The sequence below is a fragment of the Cupressus sempervirens genome, chromosome 9 (genome assembly GCF_028749045.1).
Source record: "Cupressus sempervirens isolate cs-2001-9-10 chromosome 9, ASM2874904v1, whole genome shotgun sequence".
Classification (NCBI taxonomy): domain Eukaryota; kingdom Viridiplantae; phylum Streptophyta; class Pinopsida; order Cupressales; family Cupressaceae; genus Cupressus; species Cupressus sempervirens.
Window position 1 is genome coordinate 484,550,668 of NC_143126.1, and position 17,830 is coordinate 484,568,497.

Below are 17,830 nucleotides of genomic sequence, written 5' to 3' on the forward strand. Positions count from 1 at the left end.
ATTTTCCATGCTTTGACAAATCTGAGATTTTTTGTTTTGTTGTCATTCTGGGTTTGAGTGTATCAATTTGGTAGTGGCGTTTGGAGATTCATTGGTTGTCAGGATTGTTGGTGAAGTCTTTCATTGCGATCTTTGTGGTCCTTGTATGATGTTATCATGTGCATTCATACTAGTAAGAAAAAATATATATCTTGGCTTGTATTGAATCCTTGTTCCAAGGATCTCCGAGCGGGCATTACAAAATACATGCATATGTTTTGCTTCTTTTCTTCTTAAAATGCACAAAGTGTTTGTTTCCTCTATATTCCGAACTCGTACTTTCTAAAACTCTATAAAACACCTTGCTTCTCATGATATTTGTCCTTTGGCAGATTTGAACACAAAACATAATCTCTAATGTTCATACTTGCTTGCATATATTGAAGCAAAAGGTTTTAAAACTGTCAGTAATGTCCCTTTAATGTTTTCATTCAATTGATATTATACTTGCGGAAGCAAATTTTATTTACATGAGTAAAAGGTTTCATAAGTTAATACGTCCCTTTGATACTTTTGTTGTTCTCTTCACGTCCCTTTGATACATTTGTTGTTCTCTTCTTACTTGTTTTGATCAGCTTCATAGGTCTTGTCTCTAATGGGTACGTCAGGCTCAATAACCCTTGTGGGAGCCTACTGTTATATCCGCATACCTGTTAGAAATAGAATGCTGCACAATAAACAAACATGTTAGTAATAAAACATTTTGGCGTAATTGTTTTCCTTTCTTTGCTAATATATTTTATTTTGTGAAGATGAATGGTGTGATAGGAATATGAATGAGGCAAAATGAGACACTTTGCATTTCTTAGATCCATTGGATCTAACAATTTTTTTCTATGAATGTAGGGTTCGGATGCGCAAATGGGATGCGGTTTGAAGCAACGAACGAATGGAAGCGGATGGATGCATGTCAAACAGTCATTACAGGCAATGATTGGTGCCCATGACCTTTTCCTCTCTTTTTCCTTTTGTGTTATTTATCTGTCAAAGTAGGAATACATATCAGCAATTTAGGGACTACTCTCACGGTCAATTGTGTGCGAGAATTTTACTTTCAGCATTCTTTGATCATTTCATTTCTTTTGTAAATATAAGTTGTATATTCGGAATGAGTCATATAAGGACATTTCCTATTCTTCAACATGAATATAAATGTTTTCTACAATTTGTAGTATGTGCTGAAAATGATAAACATGTACACTTTACTTCATTTGATATTTTCGAAACTGAATTTTAACATAAGTTAAAATTAAGCAACAAACACTTTTAAAGAAATTGAATATTGAGCTTACGTTTAGTTCTACATTTCATCCACAGACAGATGGACAAACTAAAGTTTGGTTAACTTGTTGAGATGCTTGATTGGAGATAAGCTTACTAATTGTGACTTGATTTTAGCAAAAGCATAGTTTGCATGTAATAATTCAATAAACAGAATTACTAAGAAGATACCTTTTGAGATAGTAAAAAGCATGCACCCTAAAGGCACCATTGAGTTAGTGTTAAGGAACTTGAGCACTGAAGTAAAGAACAGTGTTGACACAAAGGAATTTGTGGACTTCATGAAGACTTTGCATGAGGAGGTGAAGAGTAATTTGGAGAACAATAATCAGGGATGTAAAGAGAAGACAGATAAGAATTGAAGACATAAAACATTTGAGGTTGGAGATGAGGTAATAGTACACTCGAAGAAGAATAGATTTACAATGGGTACATATAGTACGCTAAAGATGAGGAAGTTTGGGCCTTCTAAGATCTTGAGGAAATATGGCAATGGAAGTGCTTTTGAAGCTGAGTTGCCTGAAGATATGGATATTTCACCTATATTCAACATTGTAGACATTTATGCGTAGTTTGAATCTAAAGAAGAAACAATTGATGATCATGATTATCCTAAGAAGAAGACAAAAGGAACTGAGAGAATCTTAGGTACCAGAGTGAGCAAGAGCAGCACAGGAAAAACCTACAAAGAGCATCTAGTTCAGGGGTAGAATAAACCAATTGACAACATTTCATGGATACCTCAAGCCAAGTTGGATCTTTATGACTCTTCTCAGACCATCAAGGCTTCCTGATGTGGACATTGGTCTTTATTTACCCCAGGTGTCTGATGTAGGAGCATCTTGGGCAATTTTGCATCAACCAAAAATATTTCCCATGTTTTGATTCCGGTATGTTGTTAATGGGACAGCCCTCGTAATTCGTGCTTGTTTCTTTTGTGAGGTTTGTTCCTTAATGTGGACCTATCATGGATCCTTGTTCTATGTTTGTAGTATTTGGCCATACTTTGCGTGGAAGTTATCCTTAATCCTTGCTTGAGGCGTGTTCTCTGCTGGCATAAACGTGTGGATATTAGCTTCGGTGAAGTTCATATGATTAAGCGATGTCCCATGGCTTGGGGAAATCTTCTTGGATCACATGTCTACCTATCCTTATGCTTGCAATCGCTTTCTTGCTAAGTTGTAAGGTCATTGATTTTCCCTTCGGGGCAAGACCTACAATTTGAAATTATTTATCTGCCAGTTGAACTGTGTGCTATATATATAGAACTTGGATATATATAGAACTTGAACTATGTGCTATATATATATATATATATATATATATTTTTTTTTTTTTTTTTTTATTTTAATTTTTTTTTTTTTAAATCCTAAAAAACTCGATCTTTTAAGCTTGCTCATTGTAACTCCAATTGTAATGGTTGCGACCAAGTAGGCCTTATACCTGGCATGTTGCAAGAAGATTGTCTCAACAAATCTGCATTGGAATAAAATCAATTTCTTGCTCTTCCATTTTTGTATTGTGCTTCTGTGTGTAACTTGAGCAAGGTGTTTGGAGAGTGATTCCTAGAACCAATCACCATTCTTTCTTGCGTCAACATATTTTAGGATTAACTATCAACTTTAACACTAATACCAATGTAGTGCCAGTGCCAATGTTAACATTAGTGCAAGTTTTAGTGCTAGTCTCAATATTAGTGTTGGTTCTAATGCTAGAACTAGTGTCACTATATGTGGTTCTTCTAATATAGTAGTACCTAAATCATCGAATTGGGATGGTGATAATGATGTTTTTGAAGACCCATATGATGATACTTGATCAATGATGGATAATTATGATTCTTGGTCAACTTCAACATTAATGCCAATATAGTGCCAATGCTAGTGCCACTATATGTGTGTCAAACATTACTTTTATGCATGTGAGTATGTCACAACATTTGAGTTTGACTAATTGACATTATAAAGCTTTTATTTTTCTAGTGGTTTTGTTTAGTATTCAATATATGGTACTATGTGCAACATTTTGAACTAAATTTCTGCTACAAACATGTATATATTTTTGAATCATACATGTTTTTGAATAGATGAACCTAATATCAAAAACAATTTGACCAAACCTACAACTCAAACCCCCAAACCCAAACTATCCCAAGACTAATAATCTAGTGGATCCCTATTTAACATCGGTGTGCCTTCATTCTTTAAGTGTTTTCAATAATTTACATTTACATATTGTACATATTCATTATAGAGCTCAATAATATAGTATGAGGTGGAGCACTGGGAGTGGAAGATTCTATGTTAACCTGAGTTTCCAGGACACGAGATGGATTTTTTTTGGCTGAAATAGGTGATGACAGGGGACGTGTATATATATATATGAGTTTCAAAATTGCATAGCATTGTCACATTCATCATACCAACATAACTTAAAATTATCAATTTCATTCATCAAATCAGCATAGAAGATAGCATCAAATCGCATCATCGTCTAAGAATTGAAACATAGGATTACATCAAATGAGAGAATCAATCTACCATAGATGGACAATATGTTTAGACTTTAGAGCCCTTTTTTGTGGATTTTGGAGAAAGTTTGAATTTGTTGTGCCAAATCTTCCTAGACGGGTAGCACCATCTTGTTTGGGCAATAATCAGCTACAACAATTTTTTCTGGCCAATTATTGCTGCAATCATAGCATTATCAAAGCTGAAAGCAATCTGAGTATTCCTCAACCCAGCAACAATCATTTCTATGTCTGCAATATGAATATCAAATAGAAGTCTCAGTTACAATCATTTTCAAGTCCAGTTTGTCGAACAAAACTTGAAGTTTGAATTTTCGGTCATTATTGGATGCTAGTTGGATGCTAAGTTTGTAATGGCTTCCAAATAAAAAAGCTTTCAACATGTGTTATATTAACATATTTTATTATTTTAATGCGGGGCCTGCAAATGGGCAGAAAATCACCATTAATTAATGTTTTTTTGAGTTAAATTATATTCTAAAATTGGAAACTTCAAGCAATCTCTGGGACGGATGGGAAACACTTACAGATTCCCCAGGATAGTACACCATTTGGGAACACGTTGACCGTTTCTGAAGTTTCGAGGAAGGGTTTTCCGATTTTCTTGCTTGGGTGGGAACGACTTGGAAACATTTCCGATTGTCCCCAAGTCCCTGAGACAGGGACAGGTTTCAAAACTCAAGGCTTAGGTCTGGAAACGCATCCCTAGGTAACATAAGGAAGATTAGAATTGAAAGAGAAAAAAATCATGTTAGAAAATATTATTTTTATATTTTTATAATTGCAATATTGTAGTGGGTTTACATTTATATATGGCTTGGTGATAAATTATGAATTGTTGTAAAGAAAATATGGCTTCCTATAAATGATTGAAAAGATCATTTGAGATTTATTTTTTAAGATTTTAGCTTGGTTTGATTAAAGCTTGCATTTGATGATTGCGAAGGAGGCTATTGTTATAAGTAGATTCTTTGTTTGTAGTCTCGTTTGTCAAAGGTGTTCTTTGTATGTTGTTTAGTCTTGTAGATGCTTGTGTTGCAAAAATCAAAATGGTATCAAGGTATGGATTCAAAATAACTCTTCTAAGGGTTTCTTTTGTCCAGAGCAATATAGGGTCCCCAGATCTGGCCTCTTGCATCGGTCTAGAAGTGGGTATTTTTTTAGATTGTTTTGGAGTTTCATAGGCCTCACCATTGTGTTTGTAATGTCCCAGTACCTATAGAACCCCTGTGTTTTGTCAAAATCTGAGTTTTTGCGTTCCTAGGTGGTTTTTCTAGTTGGTAGCCTTCTAGTGCCTCATGTGGATCATGCGGGAAACCAAAGACTAGTCCAACCATAAAAGAAAGTTCAAGATGAGTATGTGTCAAGCATAAAAGAATGCCAAATAACTATTTGCATAATGTAGCAAATAAAGGAGATGAGCAATTCGTAAATAATAGAACACCCGCCTAAAAAGTTTTGAGGGGCAGGCTAGCAATCAAGCATGCCAAACCTCTTAAGCATGTAAAATTGTAATAACCCTATTGGCTCACCCAAGACTATGCTGAATAGATATTTTGTTTTTTGAATGTTTTTGCACTTTATTTTGGTTTTGAGTACATATGCTTTTTGAAATTTTCAGAATGTAAAGAAATTACAAATGATATAAAATTCAAACTACCATGAATGCCAGCATAAGTTTTCGGTTCTTAATTATGTTGTATGCAATTATTACAAGCATACACTTATCGAGAAGCAACAATTTAAAGAACCCATGTATGTATTTGGTGTCGGTAGATTGCAGCAATAAAACATGAAACGCCAAGTCCATAGCTGAAATTCTCACACTCAACAATAAATACAGGATCTGCGGAGTAAATGCTGCCACTTGATATGTGATCACAGCCTTCAAACAAATCACATGTAGGGCAATTCACATCCCTAGAATGTAATGCCAAACACTAGTAACAATGTCACCCAGCTATATGGATTAATTATCAGAGTTGTAGGCATCCAATTGCAGGAATAATTGTTTCCCAAATGTTGAGAATATGCATGCCGAAATGAAGATACAAATGGTGCTAAAAATCATAAACCCCCAAGCCAAATACTCCAGCAATGCAAATCTCCTTAGCTACAATTAATACAGTAGGATGAATGACAAATCGTATACCTCAACACAATTTTCCAAGCAATCTCGGAATACTTCTCAAAATTAAATCCACAATACTTTAGTTGTAGATCCCAAACCCTTATACTTCAGCAAGAGCGCAGAAAATCAGAACTTCAGAAAAATGTCACAAAGGCGACAAAGCAAAAAAAGATAATCAAATGATTGGATACTTTTCTCATCAAATGGGCTCATATGTATAATCTCCAAATGGCACAAGTTTCCCAAACAAACTCCATAACATTAAAATATAATGAAGTGCCATTATAATATAATTTATTAATTGCTTTTAGCTCTCAAAAATGATCTTTTCCACCATAACATAATATACTAACACACAAGGCCATTGTTTCTTGTGCCCACAATTTATAACTTTTTGACCCGGTTCCAACGAGCTATGATACTAAGGTAACCAGCATACAAACACCAACAAGTAACCTCAACATATTTAGATGAGTAATAATAATAATTCACCCATCTTGCGAAAACAACTATAGAAGCATCAGAATGAAAATTTGACAACACTAGAGTGATCCTAATGAAAAAGACGATGAAGGAACCTGATGGGGTCACTTACTATAAATAGAAACTCCCTCCAAGATTCTAGGAACCCAAACTAGAAGCCCGAAATAAAAACTGAGAGCATCACTCAACTCCTCTATCTCAACTGAGTTCATCGGAACCTACAATTGACTCATTATAAATAGTAAGTCCCTCAAACGGAGCCAAAACACAACATAGGCTGCAAGAAAGCCTATAACCCCAGAACTGAGACCCTCAAATCCCACTATCAGCACATGAAGGTCGCGATGGTGAACTAACCAAGCCAACTGTAGGAACCTACTAAAAATGGGACATAACAAAAATGCATACTCTGCTAAGAAACGAATATCACATTGGAAGAACCAAGGAAGTAATTTAGAAGATTAAGAGCTTTCATATCAAACAATTCTATCAATGCTCATTGAAAACTTTAAACCATGGAAGGAGAGTTATCTATAAGAATTAAATCATTCATATACATAATCAATATTAAAAGATCTTCCTCCTATTGGTGAGCGTAAACAATGCGATTGGAATGCATCATGCAAAAGCGAAAGAGAGTAGAAAACTGTCTATCTTCCCACACCAAGCCCAAAGAGCTTTTTTTAGACTATTTTTACAATGATGAAGTCTGCAAACAAGTGAAGGGTCCTTCACAAAGCCTTGGGGCTGCCCCATATAGATCTCCTCATGTGATCACCATGAAAGAAGGCACTCTTTACATCCATCTAATACAACAACCATTCAACATTTAAGAGAATGTACAAGGCAAATGAAATTCATCTTGACAACAAGGGAAAAAGCCTCGAAATAATCAATGCCCTCAACCAAGAAAAACCCCTTAGCAACAAGACGAGCCTTATAATTATCAATGGAACCAGTTGCAGCATACTTGGTATGATACACCCACTCGCATTGACTGACTTTCTTCCCTTAGGAAGAGGAAGGGATCCCAATTATGAATCTTCATCAATGAAGAACACTCATCTATCGAAATGTCTTATGAGACCTTTGTTTCTAAATGTAACCAACACAATTTATTACCTCAACTTGAAAAAAGCATCCATATCCCAAGACTAAATCATGCAACTAGCCATACCCTGAAGTGTCATGTTCTTCTTATTGGCAACGCATTATGTTGAGGGATATAAGCAACTATAAGATGATGTAGGATGCTATGCTCAATGCATAAGTCTCAAAATACTTGATTGAGATACTCCCCTGACTATTTGTGTATCCTCCTAAGACAAAGATCAAGTTGTTTCTTTACAGATGCCTTGTACATTATGAAAAATCAAAGACATCACTCTTCTAAAGAAAGTACACCCATTTCCACCAAGAGAAGTCATCAACGAATGCATGCACATATTTGGCCCCTAAAAACAATAAGTTGAAATGCACGTGGGGTCACTATGAACCAACTCAAGGGGTCTCTTAGCCCTAGCGGCTCTACCCAAAGGAAACAAATAGTTTGATGCTTACCAAGAACACAACCTCAACAAACACCATTGAGTGTTCATCGACTGTAAATAGTAAATACTTATAGTTGACATGGCTAAAGTGCTCATCTTAAAGTGCACCCACCAAATATGCATGTGCAACAAAAGATAACCCAACAAGAGTTGTGCTCTCAAAGCCATCAAAGCAATACAATCGAGATGCGGGATTAATGTTGTAGCCACAACAACATAAAGATCAAGGAGCTCTCTGATGACCACATCATAAGGTGCAAAGTGCAAACTCAATTATCTTACCAATGCTAGAATGACAAATGTGATACACTTATAGAAGGTTGATGGAGATGTCAAGATTAACAAGAACTTCTTGAAGGCATTCACTCCCAAGTTGAATAAGACATAAACAAGTAACTAAAAACTAAGTAGAATCTTCAATTGTAATCTTTGATGTGCCACAATCAAAAGAAAGGCAACCAAGTCTTAAAAATGTGCCATACAATGAGTAACACCAAAATCAAGTATCTAACTAGTTGTTGAAGAAAAGTCATGTGTGGAAAGAGTATAATATTTGCTTGTGCGCGAGGAAGGAGACTTAAGGGCTTAAATGTGATTACTTTGCATGACTGCCTCTAAAGCCTCTAGTCTCTTTCAACATAGTGACTAAATATCCCTCCTTGGCACAAAAACTACAAGTCATAACTTCTTCTTCATCTTGGAGAAAGACTCAGCGAATTTATTAGAATTAGTAGAAGATGGAGTGCATGGAGATCTTTCGTCTAACCTCTAAGTGTGCTCGGAGGAACATCACTACCCGAAGAATGGGTCTTATGCTTTTGTTTCACCTTCTATTTCCCTTTAGATGTTCGTGCAACCAAAGCTTGGGACTTGGAACCAAAATCTAAATCATGTTGAGTAAGAAAAGATTGACTGGGTGTCAAATGCTCAAAGAACACCTCAAAAGACAGGAAAGTGTTAGCATCTTTACTTAAACTTCGACATCATCGTGTTACCTTCAATTGCAGTTGATGCTTGGGTTGAAGGAAGTAGTCCATGTAAAGCTTTATGAGGTCTTCTTTCCAAATTTCAGGTTTCTCTCATGCAATGCATCTCTCACTCTTGGAGAAGGGTGTTTTCCCATGTGGTTTTCTCATTTTCTCTCCTTACGAGGTTTTTTTATACATGTGTACCTTGATAGTCCTTTAATTGCCAAGACCCATTTTTACCTTTTATGAATTTAGAGTTTTTACAATTGGGTAAGTGATAGAGCATGCATATTTGCACATAATTGCATATGCATCTTTTGTTTAAGTTCACTTAGTTGACCTATGGTTAAGCTTTAGTTTCTTTTTCAATTTTATTCTAATTAAGGGCATCTTGATAAGTAGGAGATATTTTTCCACAAGTCAAATTGTGGTATTGTTATCAAGATGTAACTGTGTAGTTTTTGAGTCAAACTCATTGACCCGTGTTTCATGAGTAGTGTTTCACATGAACCCATCTCTCATGAGAAAGAATGGAACACTTAAACACTCACTAGATCTAGGCAATGCTCTTAGAGGTGAAGCACCCAAACTTCCTGGGAGGCCACCCATCCTGATACTACTCCAACTTGAGCATGCTTAACGATGGAGTTTAACTTCCAAGGAGGTCAACCATTAGAATACTATTCCAACTCAAGCACACTTAACAATGGAGTTTAACTTCTCAGGAGGTCACCCATCCCAGTCCTACTCCAGCTTGAGCGCACTTAACTATGAAGTTTAAGGTATGGTTTAACCTACCTTAAACTTCATAGTTAAGCGCAATATAGCAATATTACAATTAGGGCATCTTGCTCTCTATAAAGCAATTCATTATAGTCTTTACTTTAGAGGAATATAGGAAATCTTTCTTATTGCTCTCATTTAAAGAAAAAAATGATTGTAAAACAAAAATTTATAATTATATAATTACAACTTTATGATTTAGCATCTATAGTACAAATCATTTTTTATTTTTAATTAATATTTATGATTGGGCATTTATTTGCTAATAATGGCAATATAGTTGGATCCCACGACTATTTTATATTTTATATTTTAAATATCATTGAACTCGCCATTTATTAAATATTAAAAAAATATTTCTTATTTACAATATATTTAAATTATTGGGGTTAGCAATGAGATGTTTGAAATATGGTACCATTAATGGTGTCAATAAGTTCAAGTCCCCCTAATGGGCACTTGGCATCTAAGAAAATATAAAAAATATTTTTAAATTATTTATTTGTGTGAGTGCTCTCATGTATTCTCAAAATAACTTGAATATTATATAATATAATTTTATATAATACATTAAAAATACCTTATAGAAATGATTAAATTTTTCAATATGTTGTAACTTTATGTATACTTCAAAGAATTATCCTTACCCAATCTTAAATCATATAATTTCTACGAGTAAAGGAAAGATTAACTTTTAATTAATCATTTTATTAAAGATAATAAGAGGGAATCATTTTTAAATAAAACTACTATTACTAACATATATACATATTACAAAATTGATCTAGAAAAAATAAGTGATGTAGCTGGTGATTTAAAATTAAAAAATACCTCCTATTTTAAAATCGGATCAAATTAATGAAAAAATAGAATGATAAAAATAGAAAACAAATCAAATCCAACATAAATTATAAAATCTGATTTCATACTGTTCTTTGTTTTTTCAACGGATGTGCTAACCTATATTGCCGCACTTGTAATTTCCCGCTAATGAGAGAAAAAATTAGAACATTGTATAACATACCTCCAAAACATATCCCAATGCCTGCAATGCCTTTGCAACGGTGAGCAGCAAAAGAATGTCCGGAGTCTTAAAAAGGTCCCGAGTGACCTGTTCCATTAACATTAAAGGCAAATTCAAAACATGATGAAACCCAACTCAAAATATAACGAAAACAATTCCATGATATGAAGGGCACGCGGTCTAGTTAAAAAATCGCATAGAAAACGTAATTTGGCAAGAAATTTTATCACTAGAACATAAGACCCAACTCAAAATATAACGAAAACAATTCCATGATATGGACACGCGGTCTAGTTAAAAAATCGCATAGACGGACAGCTAAGCAACGTAATTTGGCAAGAAATTTTATCACTAGAACATATGTTACTGCGTAAATTTGCTTGTAAACCGAGGCGCGACTCATAGATAAACTATCACAGGGCTCAGAGGTAATTAAATTCTAAACAAAAGAGGTTTTAGAAAAACAAGATAATTACGGGGAAATTCAATTACAGGTGATGATGCTAAAGTCAAAGTACAGGAGGAAAACACTCAAACAGTAACACAAGCTAAAGAGGATTACAAGAAACAACGTTTGAAATTTCATCTTGAACGGGTTGCGCCGGATCTCATGAAAAAAGCCGCAAGTCAGATTTTGTCTGTACAGTGATTTCCTAACAGTTTCAAAAACATGCATTACGGAATAAAATTGGTTTTCTGTTTTGATTCATGCAAAAGTATTCCTAACTTCTGCAGAAGCAACTTTGAGTCGGCACCGACGATCGAGAGTTGGATGTTTCTAGCAACTCCCCGATTTAGGAATTTTCCTAACGAATTTCTTGAATAGTGGAGGGATGTCAAAAAATTTGCTACAACCACTTTCGATTGCAGACTAGTCCAGAAAAACTGTGTCAGATTTTGATTTTAAGCCGATGATTCCCATCGTCTATGCCCCAACCCTTCACCTTTTGTTTTTGAACATTCCTTACCTTTAGAACCTTAGCAACCAAGCTTATCTAGCTACATCACAGATGATACTACTAAGCTGTAAACGTGCAGAAGAATTTAGAGCTTTAAACGGAAAGCTTCTTCGTTTAGACAGCAGCTGCAGAACTATTTGGGCTACCATAGCGAAGTTGAACTGGAAAATTGGTTCACTGCCATGAATTTTATTTATATGTATTAAACTCAAAGCTCACAAAAAAACTGGGTTCTTACCACTACTACAGTAACATAGATTATGAAGACCAACTCCATGTTAAGACGGGTCTAAGAGACTGGCTTGATTCAATATAAACAGAGCTCATTGGAGAGTTATTTTACAAAACTTACAATAACTCTCCTTATTATTAAAGGTGAGTCTTTAACAGCATTAAAATAGAGATTGCGTGTTCCGTAAAATTATAATAGTGGTGACATTATAATATCGGTACATTGATGAAATTATAATATATAAAAAAATATTAAGTTTTTCATAAGGTGTTGTTTCATAATTCTCAATCATAAAAGAAACAAAGAACATAACAAGCAGAATGGCCATTATCAGCACAATAATAGCAATGAGGAGAAATTTGACAGATATCAGCTATCTAATAAAATATTAAGTTAACTTAAAGATTTGAGTCTAAATATCATTTTTCTTGAAATAAAAAATATTAAATGAATAATAACCATTATTTTAAAATTATATTGTATAATATAAATGTTTATTTTTAAAAAATATATAATTTTCTTCTTAAAAACTTTGTTCAATATGGGTGAAATTACACTGAAGGCTACTTTTGCAGAATTGCAAATACATGCACTTATATAAAGAAAATTATTGAGCATAAAATTAAAAAGAAGTTATCTGCAAGAGAACCGGAACAAGGTACCCGTTAGGTAGCTTAGACAAAATCGAAATCCAGAGATTTTTTGTGTCGACTGCTGCTACAGAAAGACGAGAGAAACGGCCACTGAAATTATTGCACTCACATGGTCTAAACACTGAAGCAACTTGCACATATTATCCGGTTGAATTAAAGTATTTATAAAATTATTTCCAAATAGATTAAGATATTCAGTAAATAATTTATTTATTTTTTATAATAAAGAAAGGAATACATAAATAATATTTTCTTGTACCCTTTTTTCTAAGTAAAATTGAACTTGAAATTGATTGCTTTCTAACATAAATATGAGCTTTCAAAGAAAATTGTTAGTTGTATAATTGAGAACAGATTTGCATAGATAGGTATGAAATAGGAAGATAACCAAACTCCTAGCTTTCAATTCAAGATTGATAAGAAAAAATCAGACATTGAAAGGAATATGAAGCCAATTTAAAACTGTGATTCCTGGATCTCTTAAACTGATCAATTTGGTAACCAAATAATTAAAATGCAAACTTCATTTTAATAGACAAATCCTATAAAGACGTTTACCAACAAACTAAAGGCCCATTGACTAACTTTGAGTGCATGCACATCGTCCCTTACCAGTTATATGAGCTGCAGTGGGAAACTTTACTAAAGATACTCTTTGGAAAAAGATAGATCAAATGATGCATACGAGTCTTCTATTTAAAAGACACAATTTCCAACTATTTGATTCGGTATCAAACATATTAACAGTATATAAAGCTATAACGAAATTCACAAGATTTTCGAATCTATCCAACATACATATGGTGAGCATCTCTATTAATATACCTTGCAAGTACTAGTTTATAACTCTTTCTTTTACCTGTTTTACAAGGCTGCATTGTTAGAATTCTTTCAAGAAGCATATGCTCGTAACCTGCCTTTATTAACAGTAAACCCCCTTTCAATATTGTCTTTCTAGTGAATAATTATGGATAAATCTATTTATTAAGAGAAAACAGGAAAAAATTCCTCGATGGAACTTGCGCATACAAATCGATAAAACAAATTCAGAAATCAGCTTCATAAAGAAGAAAAATGAAGACTGCAATATTCTTGCAAATCTGCAAATGATTTGATTAATCCTTTCACCAAATGCAGGAGACACTTATACTCCAAGGGAACTGAGCTCTATTTATATAGAGCTTGGACGAGTGGGAGTTTGGCAGTCAAATGCCACAAGCAGAAGAAAGCAGAGCAAGATGCGCTGGCATTGTAAGCAGTTCAGATTTTGGCAATCAACCATTGAGATTTACATTTACATATTCTTTTGATATAGAGATTGCAATACATTGTATCAGAATCTACGCAGTGGAACAAGCAGCGGGGCTCATAGCGATGGATTCTCTAACAGATATTGGATGGACAATACACGAGTAGTTATATTGTCGTAGTCTATTGAAGAAGTAATCTATACATCCGACGACCTGAAGATTGTTTAACACCGACCCAACAATTGTTTGGACACAAATAGCCATACAAGAAATCGATGAACTAAAGACTTCATATGAAAACCGCTTATTCCACCACACTTAAATGTCAATGTGAACAGTAACACAGCTCATAGGAGGTGTTCCTGACAGCAACGAAATGAAATATCAGTTGCAAAGAATGACTGGATATTTAAGACGGTCCAGGTAACAAATATTCTTTTTCTTATGCTCTCTTGTTCATCCTGATGATGGATGAGAGAATATGATTCGAAACCTTGGATGAGAGAATATGATTCGAAACCTTGATGCTAAAAAATCTCATACAGTTAAAATGAGACGCGGCGTTTTCAAGAAATATCTGTTATAGAGATGGGTTCTTCTCACTCGTCAAAATATGAGTTAATGGTTCTATGTAACAGGGTTTGTAAGAGACGTTAACTCATTAAAAAAGGTTAACTCATGCAGGTAGTTATACAAAATCTAAATTAAGACCTCAAAAATTAAGTAAATTTCCGTGCTAATTTTCCTGCAGTGCAATGTTTCCGCAACCTAATAATAATGACGAATTGATTTTCTGAGAAAAATGTTGTGCAAAAGGATTTTATCATAAAGTTTTCGATAGATTGATGCACACTGATGTTAAAATATTTTTGACTGGGTTGTCAGGTGTCCTTTCAGCTGTGTTAGTCATCTTTTTTGATGATTCTTCTTCCTATTAAAAAAATCAAAATATCACTTTCTCCATTACTGTACCTGTCCGGGCAGAGCTCAAAAACGACTGTAGCATTCGGCAATGTCTATATCGAGCATGCTGAATGCACATTTGACAAAAATGATATTTTTATCCGTCGGTCTACATATTCAATCTAGCATGGATCTTTTCAGTACAGAAGATCGATCTAGTTTTTCAGACCACTGGTTAATTATAGCTTATGTTTCAGAACTAGAAAAGTATCAAGGGTAAAACATTTACCAGATGATTTTTATAATTATAGCTAAAATCGCTGAATATTACCAAACTAAAGAACATACCAGAGCAAGTCGAGGTGCTTTGATAGGAATCCGCTTTCTTTGCTCCATGTCTGAAGAAGAATTTGTCCCTCCATTCTTTTCTCTGAATTTCTCAAGGAGTTTATGAGGCACAAATTTAACTCTGTCCCTAGAATCTAAAATCTCCGTCAAATTAGGCACAAACGTGAGTGCTTTTGGTTCTAGAACCGGCGGATCCGGCTTTTTAGCCGAATCTGTAGTATCATAATGTCTCAGCAACGTAGTTATTTTGCCCTGAAGCATGAAATCCGCTGCCAGAAAACATGCTATAACTATGCAGATCGCGCCTTTCCACCGCCAAGATTCAAATATGATGGACCCGCCAGTTTTGCTTGAATTTGTGCGGCCTTTGAAAGCATATTGTGATTTTTTACCGTTGCCGTTGGCGAAGCAGCTCAAGCCATTTGAATCGCCATTGTGTGACAATCGTTTAAATGGATAACCTTCCATATTGTTATTACTTCATAACCCTGAATATTAGTCAAAATAGGCCAAGATGGACCAAATTTCCTACCCCAATTGAGTACAGCAGACCAAAATGTTAACTGAAACCCTAATTAGTTATTTTTCCTTCTCAGATCTATCCCTGTTCGAATCCATAGAAGAGCAATGCGCAGCTCATTTTGGAGGATTTCTGCGGATAAATTTGGAACTAATGTTCAGCAAAATACTGCCTGATGATGGCATCTTTAACCTTACGAAGTTATTTTCTGCACGATTTTCCAAAAACCATGTTAGAGTCGCAATAGCAGCGAAGCACAGCTCATTTTGAACGATTAAAGATGATAATCGTTGGCTGGGAAACGACATTAGCGGTGGAAGAAAGTACGAATCCCCTTAACATTGTAGATGAAAACCTGGAAATTATTGTGCAAGGGATGAATTGCCGAAAATGATTTAAGCTTTAGCTGCTTAGGACTGAAAATTTCAAGAGATATAATACAAAACTTCGCGTGTAAACACATTGTTGAACAACTGCTACAATCCTTGAAATCTTGGCTCCATTACTTATGCAGCTCAAAAAAGTTCTCTTTTACCCACAGAAATTTCAATCGGCAACAATAATCTTCATATCCCTCAAATCTCCTTTCCGTTGCTGCTTGAAGTCATTAATTGGCCATAGAAATTTCATCCACTTCAATGCTCCTGCTCTTGGGAAACTGCAACTACATGGAAGACCAGCTCTGACGCCAATGAATGTCTTCGAAATGCTCCCAAAGTTCTGCAATGATAAGTAATGATTCTAAACTATCTAATCGAGCCTGAAAAGACTTATAATATAAAAGTTCCACTATTTGGGCTTCGTACGACTTCGGAAATCAAGTACTTCGAGGCAAGCAAGATAATACTTCAGTAAAAAATATTAAATGATCAATATTCAGCCAACAAGGCCTGAATTTTCGAATGAAAGGTGCTCACCTTGACTGACATCAGCTGTAGTAGTAAATTTTATTTGTCTCTCCAACATAAAAACCTAAAATGTACCAGGAAACCACGCATATTAGGCTTTACAATCTTAAAATTCCGGACTCGCAGCCAAGAAAACGCCTCTACTAAAATACTACCTATTTTAAAGGATTGAAATCCTAATGAACAACAAAATTTCAGGTCGATATACCAGTTTAATATATTCACAATCAGATACAACCAAAATGGCAAAGTAAAACGTTTATATACGTACCTCCGCTTAAATGTTCAGCTCGCGAAAATAATACACCAAATAGAGATAAAATATGACAAATATGCAAATTAAACGCCGCAGTTCCGGCCAGTGCTTAATGCCGAGCCCGATCCACAATCCACTAGAATATGTGACTAAAATTGCTTCAAACAACTGCGATTCCCGCGAATCGAACCAAGGCCCGGCCGGACAGAACAGTTCTCGGCTCAAACCAGAAAAGCTATGTGCATACGAGCACAAGTTAAAGCACTTTAACACAATCATGATATTGATAATGAATCCCCCCACTGTTTCCTGTCAGAGCGCTCAATAAAGTCCAGTTCAGTTCACCTGCCGCCATTTCTGCGCACTCTTTACTCCACAGTACAGCCGCTGACCTCCATTGAAGAAAGGGGCCTAAAAACATACCCAAAAAGAGCGATTCGAAAAGAGCACGTTATTCAAACACAAACATAATCACGAAAATCTTCAACAGGAAAACAAAGATCTACTGTTCCGACTTCGATACAAATCATTATACATACTCTAGAAACATGGTGTTCATCGGATACGTTGAAACATAAAAATTTAAATAATTTAAAAAAGACAGAGCTGAGGCGCCTCGCGATTCGAACCTTAGACGTCTTATCAACTTCCGTTACATCATTTTTACAGCAAAGACGAGCGATTTGCAAAAGAAAACGTTGCTAAACTTGTCTGCGGTTTTAGAAAAAGAAGCCCGCTAAATATAGCGGCATTTTTGGAAGCTTTGTAATAGCAAGCAACGTCCAAAACTGCGGCGAACAGTACAGAGAGTTCGACAAGGGACTGTCCAATTGTATGTGGCAGTTTACTAGGGTTTCTTTACAAGTGTCTAACGTTTGTCATTGTTTTTTATTTCGTTGTTTCTTTTCCTAATTTGGAATATCGCTAGCGTTTTTTTTTAACACCTTCAAGTTCTACGTGACAATTAGTAACATCTTTTTCTAAACTTTTTAGATGGAAGAATAAATGACTC

General features: G+C 35.0%; 1 protein-coding gene across 2 annotated transcripts in view; it reads right to left on the reverse strand.

Moving 5' to 3' along the window:
* LOC149539444 (glycosyl transferase family 1 protein) overlaps window positions 1-17,551 on the reverse strand; it is a 76,903-nt gene extending 59,352 nt beyond the window's left edge. Inside the window, exons 1-5 of one of the 2 annotated variants that reach the window (XM_089800693.1) lie at window positions 17,448-17,551; window positions 16,834-17,229; window positions 16,572-16,626; window positions 15,135-16,374; window positions 10,790-10,876 (exon numbers count right to left, since the gene is read on the reverse strand). In XM_089800693.1, the coding sequence (XP_089656819.1) occupies window positions 10,790-10,876; window positions 15,135-15,602 (555 nt within the window). In that variant the 5' untranslated portion in view covers window positions 15,603-16,374; window positions 16,572-16,626; window positions 16,834-17,229; window positions 17,448-17,551. Of the gene's footprint in view, window positions 1-10,789; window positions 10,877-15,134; window positions 16,375-16,571; window positions 16,627-16,833; window positions 17,230-17,357 lie in introns of both variants that reach the window. The other variant, XM_089800692.1, reaches the window with a different exon arrangement.
* Between the last annotated feature and the right edge of the window lie 279 nt (window positions 17,552-17,830).